Below are 16,757 nucleotides of genomic sequence, written 5' to 3' on the forward strand. Positions count from 1 at the left end.
GCAATTATTTGTGACATGTAAAGGAAATTATACATGGTTTTCCAAATATTTTAAAAATCTAAATGTGAAAATTGTGAGGTGCATTTGTACTCAGCCCCCCTGAGTCAATACTTTGTAGACCACCTTTCACTGCAATCACTGCTGCAAGTCTTTTGGGACATGTCTCCACCAGCTTTGCACATCTGGAGGCTGAAATTTTTGCCCATTCTATTTTGTAAAATAGCTGTAGCTCAGTGAAATTGATGGAGAGAGTCTGTGAACAGCAATTTTCAGGTTTTGCCACTGATTTTCAGTGGGATTTAGGTCTGGACTGTGACTGGGCCATTCACACATATTAATATGCTTTGATGTTACCCATGCCATTGCAGCTCTGGCAGTATATTTAGGGTCATTGTCCTGCTGGAGGGTGAACCTCTGCCCCAAACTCAAGTGTTTTGCAGCCTCTAACAGGTTTTCCTCCAGGATTGCCCTGCGCTTAGCTCCATCCATCTTCCCATCAGTTCTGGCCTGCTTCCCTGACCCTGCTGAAGAAAAGCATTCCCACAGCATGTGTCCCCTACATGGCATTTGCGTTTGTGGGTGCAAAATGTGGAATGTGCACAGGATATAAATACTTCTTCAAGGCACTGTAGATTTGAGTATACTATTAGGATTAATTATCATTCCTATGCTAACAAGTCCTCAGAAAAGTAGCCTTTTTGTTTTAATTAACAAAGTTGTTTCTCTTATGGATAATAGCAAGGTGTTATTATTTTTAAGAAGCACAAATACTGACTGCAATTGACAATCTTTTCATGAAGGTGGACCTGCCGTCAGTGAGACAAGTAAAGGAAATATCCACCGTTTTCTGCAGTCTTTGTTAGGGTTTGTTCACATATGTCTGGCCTTAAAATCTTTTTTTTTTTTATTATTTTTTTTTAACCCGTGTCGTATTACAAACATACTGGAGGAAAACCAATCACAACACTGATTCCTTAGTTTCTTATGGAAACCGCATTGTGTTCAGCGACCTCAATTGTGACTCCGGATCTCTTAGCTGAACAAAAAAAATGTCCCATCCCTTATTACTCTGTCCGTTTATGGACGGTGAACCAGTGCACAACTTTAGTCATTAGTTGTGTCCAGTTTAGGCGTAAAACAGGCCAGAGACGACTGATGCATGTGAATCCAGGTCATTTTTATTTACTTAATAACAAGCATTTTACTTTATTTCTCTCTCTTCTCATGTAAACTCATATTTACCTTTCTTGTAACTTATATCTCCTGTTATTCTCTGATTTACTTTACAATTAATGCAATGACCTCTCCATTGGTTGTGTTTTGTTGTCTAGTGGTATTCTGTTCCGGTGTTGCTTTTTTTTGTCTACATCGTCTCTGATGTGTCCATTTTCCTCTTATTTGATGTTGTCATGGCTTTGCTCTCCATTTTTTTTCTTTTTCAGCAAAAGCACAGGATGGTGTGGCCCTGGAAATACAGCCTCTAAAGAGTGAGGAAGGTGTTGAAAGTGAAGAGAAAGAAAAGAAAGTGGTCAAAGTACCAAAGAAGGAGAAGTCTGTCCTACAAGGAAAGCTGACCCGACTAGCTGTGCAGATCGGAAAAGCAGGTACTTAGTCGTTTGGGGTCAATTTATTTTTTTAAATAACAGTGTTAATTCTACAAACCTTTTTGAGGAGCAGACCAGTCTTCAGACCTGTTTTTTTGGTGTTTTTTTTTTTTTAATTTTCCAACTCTTAAGACATTTGGCTTTCTTTTTGAGGTTCATATCCTAAAGGTTTTACTAAAATACAGACTACTATGTCTGAAATTGATTGGCTGCAGACCAGACAAGTATCCCCCATTTCAATACTAAAGGTATATTCCACACGCCAGGTTTCTGCTTGAAATCCAGATTCCCTGCATTGCAATGGGTTTCCACTTCATTATTAGCATGCAGTGGATTTTTTTTGTGCTTCTGTGGAAATAATCAGTGCTTTTTTTTTTTTTTTTTTTTTGATGCGTCAGTACCGCAAAAAATGCAATAAAGAGCCATCAAAATGTTTTATTTACCCCAAAATGGTATCAATAAAAAGGGTCTTGCTACGCAAAAAAACAGCCTGTTTCCCTTACTTTATATCAGGAGTTCATAACCTTCAGCTCATGATGCCAACCAGAGGTCATAAACGATATGGATAGAAAATAACAGATTAATTCAGTGTGAACGCGCACGCGCGCACACGCACACGCACACGCACACACACACACACACACACACACACGTACGTACGTACGTACACACGAAGTGGCACGCAGCTGAGCAGCAGGGAATGGCAAGTATTAAGGGTGAACTGTGTAGACATCTCTAGATGCTTCATATATCTGGAGTATGTGGTCTCATCAAGCATCTGGATCTCCAGAAAGCAGTATGTGGCCTTCCATGCCTTTCTCTACTGTAGTTTCATAGAAATTGAGAAACATTAGGCAGTAAGTACAAACCCCATGACCTATTGTAGTGATATACGGTACATCACATCTTCTTTTTTTAGGGTCATTTCACAGTGGGTTTTTTTTGTTGTTTTTTTTGTTTAAAGGATTTAAAAGCTGATTTTAAAATCGACATTAAAATTGCTTCAAGTACTCTTTGATTATGCTTCCTGCTGGGTTTACTTGGAAATGCTGAAAATAACGTGAATGAAACAAACAGCACTGTGTGAACAATAGGAACTTTCCCCAGTAAACTCAGTGAGAAACCCATTCAAAGAGTATTTGTCGCATTTTTTGATCTGGATTTAGGAGTGGAAGGCATATTTTGAAATCCTCCTCAGAAATCTGTGAGCGTATCATGAGACTAGGTAAGCGTCCTGTAAGTAGAATTTGTACCAATCAGACATTTATGAAGAGGAAAGAGTTCTGCCCAGCGCAAGGAGGAGAGATACGTCCTTAAATTTCCAGGTGCTTTATTTTACTTGGTTTCCAATAAAACGATCATATGAACAGTTAAGACATAGTCCTCTGTGGATGTTGACAAAACAGCGACTCGTTTCGGCTACTGGACTGTAGCCTTTGTCACTTGACAAAGTCTACACTCCAGTAGCCGAAATGCGTCGCTGTTGTGTCAACATCCACGGAGGACTATGTCTTAGGCTACTTTCACACTTGCGTTGGACGGCTTCCGTTGCTATCCGCAGCCTTGAGGAATTACGGTAACCGTTGCAGGAAACCGTTTGATTCCTCATAGACTTCTATTAGCTACGGAGAGCAACGGATGGCCTTGCATTGCGTCCGCCCCGCGGCGCATCAGTTCTTTTGACGCTGACAGTCAGTGACCATTGGGCGGATGGAACGCTGCATGTAGCGTTTTTCTGCACTTGGCGGAGTGTCAAAAAAAGCAACCTGCAGGAATCCGTTGGCGTCCGTTGTTTTTATAATGGACCCCTATGGTGGCGGATTCCGTTAGAATCCGTCATTTTGACGGATTCCGTTAACGCATCCGTCTTTACACAACTGTGCATGCCCAGATGTGTAAAGTCAAGGAAAAAAAACCTATAACGGATTGCGTTATTTTGTACGATCCATAGCATCTGTTGTGCCACTATATGCAACGCATCCGTTGCATGCGTCACACAACGCAATGCTACGGATGCCGTTCAACGCAAGTGTGAAAGTAGCCTTAACTGTTCATATGTTTATATGATCGTTTTATTGGAAACCAAGTAAAATAAAGCACCTGGAAATTTACGGACGTATTTCTCCTCCTTGCACTGGGCAGAACTCTTTCCTCTTCATTATACTCGGGTAACAGCACCTGCAGCCCGAGCAGCAGAGGGAATTCTGAGCACATGGAATGGGTGAGCTGAAAGTTTTTCATATAATCAGACATTTATGGTATATACTTTCAATATGCCATAAATATCACTTTAATTTTTAGGGCAGCCACCTCCCAATTTGATGCAGTATGACAACATGGCCCATGGGACAAAAAAGGTGGTTCATCCCTGCTTTATATGATAAAATATATGGTGTCATTCAAAATGACAAAGAAACCAGCCCACATAAGTCTATGTTGACAGAAAATTGAAAAAGATATGTCTGTAAAAAAAGGGGGATGAAAAAATGAAAACGCAAAAAAAAAAGGCTGCACTTAATAGCGCTGTATTAAAGAGTTATGTTTTTAAATGGTCCAACTTCTCCTTTATGGTGATTGCAAATGTTTTCTTATCGTTAACAGGTCTTATCATGTCTGCCATCACTGTGATCATTCTGGTGCTGTACTTTGTCATTTACACTTTTGGTGTATTGGGGCGTCCGTGGCTCGCAGAGTGCACCCCGATCTACATTCAGTACTTTGTTAAGTTTTTTATAATCGGTGTCACAGTGCTTGTGGTGGCTGTTCCTGAGGGACTTCCGCTTGCCGTTACCATATCACTGGCATACTCTGTGAAGGTGAGAAATTTCTGGTTTTTTATTCTTTCTAATTTAAAGGGCATTATCATTGACGACCCATGCTAGTGTCTGAACGCTGGGGGTACAATTTGATTAGAATAGGGCAGATATCCAGTACCAGCTGTGACAACTATATAGCTCCACAACTGAGTAGTTCCGACCGCCACCAGTTTCGAGAATAGCTGATCGATAGATGCCAGGTGTCAGTCAGTGTCCCCCACCCCCCCCACACTGATTAGACATTGATGACCTATGCAAAGGATAGGTCATCAATGTTAATGTCTTGGACAACCCCTTTAAGGCTCAAAAGACATGAAGTCAATGATAACCTAATGGAACCACCTCCAATATCTGTTACACCAGTTCACTGAGCACTAGCATTAGACTTTCTCCATACAGTTTTGCATTGTGGGCATGAATTGGTTAACACCAATCTTTTTGGTTTTCAAATAATCATCAGGGAAAACCATTTTGTGAAATAAGGCCACGGATCAGACATTCTCTACGTGCTCCAATTAAAGTGAACGCTTTGCTAGTCCTTTCAGTTGTGCTCTTAAACAGTGATATCAGTTCTGCAGCGGACATACATCAGTGCTTTATGTTGGAAACAAAGCTGGTTTCCATGGCAATAACGTGTTGCTATGGTCAAGTATCTTTTAAGTAGGAGTTGTAAATTAGTTGGATGTAAGAAAGTTGCTAGGCAGTAAACAGCTGTGATTATATGAAGTCACACTGACACTGATGTGTGGCAGCCCGTGCAGCTCTCCTAACACGGCTCACAATTTTATGGCAAGGTGCTTCGTTTTCTTTGATTGCAGCATACATTCTCATTCTTTCCAGAAATGTTTTAATACATAATATTCTTTGCTCGTGATTTTAGTAAAGTTGCAATCAGAATTATTCAATCCCCCATTGCAAATTTCAGAGTGTTAGCAAAATTTACAAACTTTGTGATGTCTGCAATAACGCACTAAGAAAATAACTCCTTCATGACCAGGGTTGTTTTGCAACGACACATACGTATTCGGCATGGCTAACGTACGATGATGATGATAAAAAAAAAAAAAAAAAAAGCTCTACAGGAACACGGCTATCATTTTAGTGTTCTTTGATTTCTCTCCTGAAGAGTTCTACAGAATATAAATTCTATTTCCTTACATTGTCACAGTACAGAGCTTGTCTGTCGCAACAGTCCAAGCAAGTTTCTGCAGATAGATGGTTCTTTTCAGCTTAAGCTTCATTCTTCCTCTTCTAGACATACCGATGATTCATAGACTCAAAACGTTTCACATTTGATCCATAGCTCCGCAAAACAGAATTCCAAAACGTTTGTGGCTAATATATATCATTTTTGAGCACACTGGAGTTTACCTGTTAACCAGTAGACATGCATCTTTTGAGAGTCGGAGCAAGAAGACCTTCAGGAATTAGTATGTGTAAACACAAACCTCAGCGCATGCTCCAACCAAATCTCGATGGCAAATGCAAAGAGCAGGTGAGACTGGGGGGCACCTCTGCCGAGTGTCCGTACTTAACCCAAAGGCCAAAGTGAGTCATACATTTACCCTTATCCTAGCCATCAGACTTCCATATAACATTTTATCCCATGAGATGGTTAGAATTCATGCCAAATATTTGCAAAACTGACTACAGAAATTCCCATTCAATGGAGTCGAACGCCTTAGCAGCGTCAAGCAAGCATATGAATCTATGACCCGTGTTGCCCAATGGCAATTGAAGATTGAGGTGTAGCCGACAAATATTTATGGTTGTACATCTAGCAGGCATAAAGCCTGACTGGTCATTCTGCATTACAGTGGATATAACTTTGTTTAGCCTAGAAGCCAGAACCCTTGCTATAATCTTAAGATCTGTTGATAACATGGATATAGGTTTGTAGGAGTCAGAGAGCAGTGGGTCTTTGTCTGGTTTGGGTTTGACTGCAATCATTGCTTCCTACATTAAGTGATGTAGAGCCTCCTTAACCGTATCCTGGAAAGTACACCGTAATTGAGGCAATAAAATATCCCCAAATTTCTTATACAGTGGAACCTTGGTTTACGATTAACTTGGTGTGCGAGTATATCATTATACGAGCAAAGCTTTCTGTAATTTGGTAACTCAGTTTACAAGCAAGCTTTGCCATAAGAGCAAATATTCACCGCACACACTTCCAGTTCCATACTTTCACCGCGCTCTGACCCGCTCTTGCAGTCCGCACAAACGCACACACACACATATTATGCTCACCTTACCTTCCGTTCCCTCGCCGGCCTCGTGGTTCTTGTAGTCCGCCAGTACAGGATGTGTATCGGGTAACCCTTGCAAAGATGGAGGAACTTCCGCTGTCAGCCTCTTCTCAAAGGCAGTGTGCTGACCAATCAGAGGCAAGTGGCTCATGCCTTTGACGTCAGCATGCTGGCAGTGGACGCTCCGGCATCGGTCGCGATGGTTACCCGATACACATCCTGTACCGGCGGACTACAAGAACCAGGAGGCCGGCGAGGGAACGGAACATAAGGTGAGCATAATATGTGTGTGTGTGTGTGTGTGTGTGTGTGTGTGTGTGTGTGTGTGGAATGGCACAATAGGAGACCAAGATGGACATTGAACAAGTTGTGGAACGAATTGTCTAAGCTTGCATTATTTCCTATGGGAAATTTTGCTTTGCTAGACGAGTAACTTTGTTTACAAGCACACTCCGAGAACGGATTCTTTTCGTAAATCAAGGTTCCACTGTATCTCCGTAGGAAGCCCGCCCTAGTCCGGCAACTTGTTGGTCATGGAAGCTACAGCTGTTTGTAATTGCAGTGGGCTATTTAAATATTTATCAGCCTCCGAGAAGCTAGGGAGGTCAATCTCCTCCTTTTATAAGACCGAATTTGTTCGGTAATGAAATGAAGTTTAGATTTATTGAAGTTTTGAAAAAAGTCCAAGAAAATATTTAGTATTTGCTCAGGTTGATTAACTATTGTGCCCTCTTTATCCCTTAGAGCCCCTTCTAAAGAAGTCCCTGATTAATTGAGTGTTGTGAATAAAGCTAGTAAATGTCCTGCTTTTTCACCTTCCTCAAAGAACAGTTGCTTTGGAAAACATACGTTTGTTTTTGGCCTTTTCTTTAACATTTATATTGTATGCCTCTTGCGCCTCCTTCCAGACCATCAGGTCCCCTAATAGGATAAACTGCTCCTCCATGGACTTATCTGTCTTGAAGGAGCACCACAAACTGTCTTGCTTTGGCTTTAGATCTTCTGATGGCCTGTATCAGAACTCCCCTCAAACAGTCCTTCATAGCATCTTATATAATAATTTGTGAAACCGCTATTATTTTCTTTAAAATAATGTTTAAGGCTATGTTCACACAGGGCTTTTTTGGTAAGTTTTTTTTCCTGACCAAAACCTGATCTTGTGGCAGGAAATCTCCTTTGAGTTATCTGTGTTTTTGGTGCGTGTTTTTTAGTGGCATTTTTGCTGGGACTGTGAAAAGCAGCTTTTTATTAGCATGGATTTGCATAAAACCAAGGCAAATCTGCAGCTAAAAAACGCAGCAAAAACTTACCAAAAAATCCCTGTGTGAACATAGCCGAAGAGTGGATATGATAATGTTAACATCTATTATTTGGGGCCAATATGGGTTCATTAACCATATACTAAAGGTCCAGTTAAGAGACACAGGCTCGTTAACAAATCTGAATGGTTCAATAGAACTCTAGGTAGATATTCCACCATTTCCACAAGAGGAAGGATATGCTCAGTGCCCAGACCTAAATCAATTTGCAATAGTGTTTCGTGCGACTTAAAATGACAGGTGAATTGATGAACCATAGGATACTTAACACACCACAAATCTGGTAGGAAACAGTAACTGTGAAGGAAGAACACAATAGAGTAAAACCCTAATATAGGAGATAGGATAAACAATAATTTTGCTCATTTTGGGTGGTTGTGTGAAGACACAACCACTATAAAGGTTAAAATAGGTAGGGAAGAAACCACTAGAGGAAAATTACCAAAACAGGATAAAAAGACGTTTTAAACTTGGCTGCGTTGCTGGAAAGAAGTCTCTTGCTGCGTTATTCATTGCAGGCTCTATTATCCACTACGCGTTTCAATGCCATATCAAGTAAAAACAAACAAACAGGTAATAAACACTGGTTGGTAGATATTTATAGTCCAGAATGAGTCCCAAGAATCTTTGGTAACAGCCACTGAGGGATTGGGATTCAAATAAAGAAAGAGGGCAGGAAGACAAGAAAAAAAAAAAGTGTGAGTAAAAGAGAGAATTGATAAAACACTTTAGAAAAAAAAGTGTGTGTGTGTGTTAAATGATAAAAATACAAGAGGTCTTGAGGTCCCTAATTTTTATCCATTATTATTGGGTGATTCAACTAAGCCGAATACCTGTTGGGACATATAAACCTGCCTATACGAAATGGCTGTATATTGAAAAACTTTGGTTTGCCCCAGGTGACCTGAACGCTATAATTTGGAATAGTTGTTGTAATCCTCCCTCAAATGACCTTCTGGGCCCAATGGCCATACTAGAGACATATGGAGGACCTGTGCTAAAAAAATTGGTATAATCTACAAACTCCCCTCTTACCTCCTTCCTATTTCATCCAAATGTCCCTGAAAGTTTGACTTCCTCAATAATGGGAATATGGGCGCACACATCTGTTTAAGTTTGCTGACATAAGTAACTATAAAACAAGGAGTATTCTCCCTTATGATCCAAACTATCTGTTCATATGCCCCCATTATTCCCTACATTAAGATTAGGCATTTTGCCTCATAGTGTATAGGTTTCTAGCCCAACACTCTTTGAAATACTATGTAGAAATGGTCCTTCTACAAAAGACTTAATCTCTTCTGTCTATATAATATCATGCAAAATCCCCACAGAGACTCCCTGACTAGACACCCATACATGCTCATATGGGAAAAATATATGGGTGGAACCCTGAGAGATGGTGACTGTAGGTTTGGTCAAGAGCAGGAATTTCAGCATCTTGCATCACTAATAAGGAAAACCAATCCATGATCCTCCATTTTTGGTATCACACCCCCGATTTCCTATATACCGTAAGTTAAATCTATCCATTTCTCATTTGTGTTGGAGCTGTGCTTCGTCGGGGATCTATCTTTCATCTTATTTTCTGAATATTCCTTGATAAAACCATTCTGGATAAAAGTTGAAAGTGGTTTAACAGGTCTTTGTTTTGGACCTATCCTTAGAACCTCTGTCTTTTTTACTTAACATCTTTGCACAGAATTTATTGAAGAGGATTATTAGATTTCTTCTACACATTTTGACGGCCGCATGATGTTAGTTTCTCGTTGGAAGCAAACCTCTTCTTTGTCTATATATGTCCTATATACAAGGATCTAAGATATCAGAATCCTTGAATATTCTACTGCTTAGAACATCAAAAATCAAGAGAGTCAACCTTATTTGGTCCCTGTGGGATACCTATTGGGCACTTCTGAGTACGTAGAACCTCATTCACTGGGTCATAAAATGTATTTCCCCACATCTATTCTTTCTTCCCTGTCTGTCTTGGGTGCGCCGTCATTATTTTTTATTTCTTGTATACGCTTATAAGAAATTTGCATATTGCGTTGGTTTGGTTCATTTTTCTCACAAAAGTGGTATATTGCATTTTCATTGACATTTAAGTCATAATCTTAGTTTGAAGCATATTTCTTGTTAAACATGAAAATCTTTCAATAAATATTACAATTATAAAAAAGAGAGTTCGTGTGTCCAGCTACAGAAAAGGAAGCGATAAAGGCATCAGTAATGGAAACTTGTTCAGAAGGTAATTCAGAATGAATAAAGGGATAAGTGACGGAAGCTGGATTAGACCCCGTCAGTGTAGTTAGACACACATTCTCCACATTCTCTTTTTTTTCTTACGGTAAGTATTTTATCAACTTTTTCCTTTACTGTGCACACTTTTTCCCGTTTTTTCTTTTTGCCCTCTTTTTTAAATTTGTATCCCATCCCCTCAGAATCCCCTTAGGCTTCTTGGCTCCCATTTTTTCCTATAAATATCTCAATGTACCAATGTTTGTTACCTGTTTTTGTGCAGTTGATAATGTGAAATGTGTAATGGATAATAAAGAGCATTCAAAGAATACCGCACCATAAGATATCTTTCCAACAGCCCAGCCAATTTTTAAATGTGTTTTTTTTTTTTTTTTTGTTTTTATCCCGTTTTCCATTTCAGCTAGGAAAAAAAACAAGTCTGTGCATGAGATTTCTGAAACTTCATAGCTTTTGCTGGTATGGTAAAAAGAAGCTTTTAATTTGCAAAAATAAATTGCAGCAAAAACACATGTGAACATAGCCTAATGCGGGCTTCACACGGTACGATCTATTGTGCAATTGCACGAGCGATCGTACCCGCCCCCGTCGTTTGTGCGTCACGGGCAATTAGTTGCCCGTGGCGCACAAAGTCGGTAACCCCTGTCACACGCACTTACCTGCTGAGTGACCTCGCTGTGGACGGCGAACATCCTCTTCCTGAAGGGGGAGGGACGTTCAGCGTCACAGCAACATCACACAGCGGCCGGCCAATAGAAGCGGAGGGGCGGAGATGAGCGGGACGTAAACATCCTGCCCACCTCCTTCCTTCCGCATAGCCGGCGGGAGCCGCGGGACGCAGGTAAGCTATGTTCATCGTCCCCGGGGTGTCACACGGAGCGATGTGTGCTACCCCGGGTACAATGAACAACCGGCGCAGGGAAGAATAAACGATTTTTTAAAAATGAGCGACCTGTACACTATTTGTAACCAATTTGCAATCGTTTACAGACGCTCATAGGTGTCACATGGGACGACGTCGCAAGTGATGCCGGATGTGCGTCAAGAAAACCGTGACCCCAACGACATATCGCACGATAGATCGTCTCGTGTGACGCCCGCATAACACCTCTAGAATAGCTCGAGAAAGTGGAATGGAAACTATGGGTAATCCACGATTTGTCTTTCAATGCGCCTCCTGCAGGCATAGAACTGCAGGCGAATGTTCCCGGACATACCCTCTTCGAAGTGCCATTGAAATCTCTGACATCCCACAAGAGAAATTTGACGTTTCTAGACATTATACTGTGCTACATGTGGGATGAAAAATATCAAAGAGAGAAATGCTACCAATCTTTTTGTATTGTTTAACAATTAAGTATACCAATGGGAATGTTCAATATCTGTTTAACCAGTGTGCAATACAAATCCCTTTAAAACATCAATTTTATTAATTAAATATTAAAAATCGCCCAGGTGAAAAACTCCAAAAAACTCAATATATAATCAATAAAAAGGGAGAGCTACTATGGGTCAGGTGCAACCATATATTCTGAAGTTACACAGGCAAATATAAAGATAGAAAAGCCAGTCCGAAATTTATTTATACTATAGTGACCCTAGTATGTCACTATATCTGGCTCTGCCTAACAACGGAGGGTATGACGCCCTAACGTAGCTGGGCGCCCCCGTTCCTCGACGGCTGACCCTCACTCACCCTACTTGACCCTACCAAAATGATGATAGTATCTGTACCAAATACTCTCAATAACATATGGTGTAATACTCCATTTTAATTTCAGTAAGAGGAGTACCTCAAATAACAATTCTGCAGGCACAGAGAAGGGAACAACTATAAAACGGGTACACCAATAAGTTATGATATTTACAGAGGCAGACCAAATGAACAAGCCTGTCCAAAACTTATTTATGTTAAAGTGACCCTAGTATATCACTATACCTGGCTCTGCCTGGCAACGGAGGGTATGACGCCCTAACGTAGCTGGGCGCCCCCGTTCCTCGACGGCTGTCCCTCACTCGCCCTCGTTGACCCTACCAATATAAGGATGGTGTCTGTGCCTAATAATCTCAGTAATTAACACAAAATGTAATACTCCAATGAGAGTCCAACTAGAGGATTAATACCTCAATACACAAATTTACAGGTACAGAAGAAAGACAAGGACATCTGCTGCCACAATCGGCTTACAGCATGTCTATCAATATACAATGGGGACAAAATGTACTTCCCTCAATTAGATGCTGTTTACATGGCCTCAATGCGTTTCCCCGCCCGTCATCGGATCATCAGGAAGCCCAAGGGTGATGATAAGAAGATATACATCCCAGCATCATGTTTGGTGGGATGTATATCTTCTTATCATCACCCTTGGGCTTCCTGATGATCCGATGACGGGCGGGGAAACGCGTTGAGGCCATGTAAACAGCATCTAATTGAGGGAAGTACATTTTGTCCCCATTGTATATTGATAGACATGCTGTAAGCCGATTGTGGCAGCAGATGTCCTTGTCTTTGTTCCGTACCTGTAAATTTGTGTATTGAGGTATTAATCCTCTAGTTGGACTCTCATTGGAGTATTACATTTTGTGTTAATTACTGAGATTATTAGGCACAGACACCATCCTTATATTGGTAGGGTCAACGAGGGCGAGTGAGGGACAGCCGTCGAGGAACGGGGGCGCCCAGCTACGTTAGGGCGTCATACCCTCCGTTGCCAGGCAGAGCCAGGTATAGTGATATACTAGGGTCACTTTAACATAAATAAGTTTTGGACAGGCTTGTTCATTTGGTCTGCCTCTGTAAATATCATAACTTATTGGTGTACCCGTTTTATAGTTGTTCCCTTCTCTGTGCCTGCAGAATTGTTATTTGAGGTACTCCTCTTACTGAAATTAAAATGGAGTATTACACCATATGTTATTGAGAGTATTTGGTACAGATACTATCATCATTTTGGTAGGGTCAAGTAGGGTGAGTGAGGGTCAGCCGTCGAGGAACGGGGGCGCCCAGCTACGTTAGGGCGTCATACCCTCCGTTGTTAGGCAGAGCCAGATATAGTGACATACTAGGGTCACTATAGTATAAATAAATTTCGGACTGGCTTTTCTATCTTTATATTTGCCTGTGTAACTTCAGAATATATGGTTGCACCTGACCCATAGTAGCTCTCCCTTTTTATTGATTATATATTGAGTTTTTTGGAGTTTTTCACCTGGGCGATTTTTAATATTTAATTAATAAAATTGATGTTTTAAAGGGATTTGTATTGCACACTGGTTAAACAATCTTTTTGTATTCCAGCATAGAATTGCAGTAGTATGCCTATATATCCTTAAAGAAAATCTGTCAGCAGGTTTGTGCTATGTATTCTGAAGACAGCAGGAGATAGAGGCTAACACACAGTTTAATGATGTGTAATTTATTACCCTGCTGTGCTGTTGTTTACTATTATCACCGAGGATTATCATTGCCAGGACTACATCAGACCTCTCCCTCTGAATACCATCTCTCTGTCTATAGACTTTGTACATAGAGGCCGCTGCATGACTAAAGGTGGTGTCACACACAGCGACGACGACAATGACATCGCTGCTACGTCACCGTTTTCTGTGACGTTGCAGCGACGTCCCGTCGCTGTCGCGGTGTGTGACATCCAGCAACGAGCTGGCCCCTGCTGTGAGGTCGTTGCTCGTTGCTGAATGTCCTGCTTCATTTTTTCGTCGTCGCTCTCCCGCTGTGAAGCACACATCGCTGTGTGTGACAGCGAGAGAGCGACGAAATGAAGCGAGCAGGGAGCAGGAGCCGGCGTCTGGCAGCTGCGGAAAGCTGTAACCACTGTAAACATCGGGTAACCAAGGGAAGAACTTTCCCTGGTTACCCGATATTTACCTTCGTTACCATCCTCCTCCGCTCTTGCTGCTAGTGCCGGCTCCTGCTCTGTGCACATGTAGCTGCAGTACACATCGGGTAATTAACCCTATGTGTACTGTAGCTAGGAGAGCAAGGAGCCAGCGCTAAGCAGTGTGCGCGGCTCCCTGCTCTCTGCACTGTGACATGTAGCTGCAGTACACATCGGGTTAATTAACCCGATGTGTACTGTAGCTAGGAGAGCAAGGTGCCAGCGCTAAGCAGTGTGCGCGGCTCCCTGCTCTCTGCACATGTAGCGACGTTATGATCGCTGCTGCGTCGCTGTGTTTGACAGCTAAGCAGCGATCATAACAGCGACTTACAAGGTCGCTGTTACGTCACAGAAAATGGTGACGTAACAGCGATGTCGCTGTCGCTATGTGTGAATCCAGCTTAAGGGGTACTTCACACACAGCGAGATCGCTACTGAGATCGCTGCTGAGTCATGTTTTTTGTGACGCAGCAGTGACCTCATTAGCGATCTCGCTGTGTGTGACACTGAGCAGCGATCTGGCCCCTGCTGTGAGATCGCTGCTCGTTACACACTGCCCTGGTTCGTTTTTTTTATTGTTGCTCTCCCGCTGATCAGCACACATCGCTGTGTGTGACAGCGAGAGAGCAACAATCCTGAATGTGAAGGGAGCAGGAGCCGGCGTCTGACAGCCTGCGGTAAGCTGTAATCAAGGTAAACATCGGGTAAGCAAGGTGGTTACCCGATATTTACCTTCATTACCAGCCTCCGCAGCTCTCATGCTGCCAGTGCCGGCTCCTGCTCCCTGCACACGCTAAGCTAAGTTGTGTGCGCTGGTAACTAAGGTAAACATCGGGTAACCATACCCGATGTTTACCTTAGTTACCAGCGTCCGCAGGTTCCAGATGCCAGCTCCGTGCAAGCGCAGCATCGCTTGCACGTCGCTGCTGGCTGGGGGCTGGTCACTGGTCGCTGGTGAGATCTGCCTGTTTAACAGCTCACCAGCGACCATGTAGCGACGCAGCATCGATCCTGACCAGGTCAGATCGCTGGTGGGATCGCTGCTGCGTCGCTAAAGTGTGACTGTACCCTAAATGTAAAAGCTCTGATTGTGTCAGAACGACTGCACCCAGTAATCTATGTGACACATCGTTGGATTCCGGGTCTCTTACACTTCATGATGCTGCTTTCAGATGAAGTAACACAAACCTGCTCACATTCCTTTTAAGGTTTTTGCTACCTTATCTGAGAGCAGCATAATGTAGAGACAGAGACCATTCCAGCGACGTGTCACTGGCTGAACTGATTGCTATCATGTTGATAAAATCAATGTTTTCTCTACTGCAGATTTAGCATTTATAGAGCTCATGAATATGTTGGACTACCTGGCAGCACGCCAAATAGTCCTCTAATGATAATCTATTGCTGATTAAACTGTGATTTTATCAAAACTACACTAAGCAGCCCACTAAGTGAAACACCGCTGGAATCGGGATCTCTGCCCCTACGTTATGCTGCTCTCAGATTAGGTGATAAAAAGCAATAGATTCCCTTTAAGAGATTTTGTCTTTTTATCTGGCCCATCTGTGCTAAGTGAAGATAAAACAGAGCCGTATTGTGTTACAGCCAGGAACACATCTTTTAATGTAGGCTCAGCCTCCTGCTGATCTGAGCTATGTACAGGGGGAGCTACTTTTGGCTGGGGCTGCAGGACAGGAGTGTAATGAGAATTATTTGTAATATAATCCTCGGTTTCTCCTGAAAGCACAGAGAACCGATCAGAGGAGTCAGCAGGCTGTGTATATACCTCCTTAGAGGAGGGAGCCCTTTTGCCCTGGGTTAGGGTGAAGCCAGCTAGTTTCATTACTGAGCTTGCAGACGCTGATTTTCACCCTCTTGTGCCTGCTGAGGGTGCGTTGGCGCCATCTTGGGATTCCCTGTCTGCACAGGAAGCAGCCTCCTGATGCCTTTTGGTAATACCCCAAGTCATATTCACACCGCTGATAATGCAGGGGGACCTTATGGAGTCTGGATCTGGAAGTATAAAATGACAGGGGTTCGGTGGAGTTGCAAGCAGGTTGATGTCCCCTGAGCTCTCTTGCTGTGCAGGCGCTCATATGCCCGCCCTAGCCACAGCCTCCATTATATCACTTCTTTGACATCCAAATATATTCTAATGTCCTGCTCTTATTCTCTTTTTTGTTTTTTGTTTTTTTAGAAAATGATGAAAGATAATAACCTTGTACGTCACTTGGATGCATGTGAAACTATGGGCAATGCTACAGCTATATGTTCTGACAAAACTGGCACCTTAACCATGAATCGTATGACTGTGGTTCAAGCATATGTGTGTGGCACTCACTATAGACAAATTCCTGATCCTGAAGCACTGAACCCCAAAATATTAGACCTGGTCGTTAATGGAATATCAGTTAATTCGGCATATACATCAAAGATCTTGGTAAGTATTCCTAAATCCATAAGAAAAATTTTGTACAGCTAAAGCGTTTGATGTATGCTATAATCAGCATGGTGACGACTGATCCTAGGAATTGATGCATACCATATATTCCAATAAAATGCAGAAACGCTATAAAACAAATTGCTTATTAGCTAAAGAAAAATTCTCCTT

General features: G+C 42.0%; 1 protein-coding gene across 1 annotated transcript in view; it reads left to right on the forward strand.

Annotated features, from left to right (window-relative positions):
- The window catches only part of LOC142265972 (plasma membrane calcium-transporting ATPase 4-like), a 116,690-nt gene that overhangs the window by 17,958 nt on the left and 81,975 nt on the right, over positions 1-16,757 (forward strand). Inside the window, exons 7-9 of the mRNA XM_075332295.1 lie at positions 1,443-1,604; positions 4,206-4,420; positions 16,344-16,586. Coding sequence (XP_075188410.1) covers positions 1,443-1,604; positions 4,206-4,420; positions 16,344-16,586 — 620 coding nt within the window. The remainder of the gene's footprint in view (positions 1-1,442; positions 1,605-4,205; positions 4,421-16,343; positions 16,587-16,757) is intronic.

The sequence above is a fragment of the Anomaloglossus baeobatrachus genome, unplaced genomic scaffold, assembly GCF_048569485.1.
Source record: "Anomaloglossus baeobatrachus isolate aAnoBae1 unplaced genomic scaffold, aAnoBae1.hap1 Scaffold_2803, whole genome shotgun sequence".
Classification (NCBI taxonomy): Eukaryota; Metazoa; Chordata; class Amphibia; order Anura; family Aromobatidae; genus Anomaloglossus; species Anomaloglossus baeobatrachus.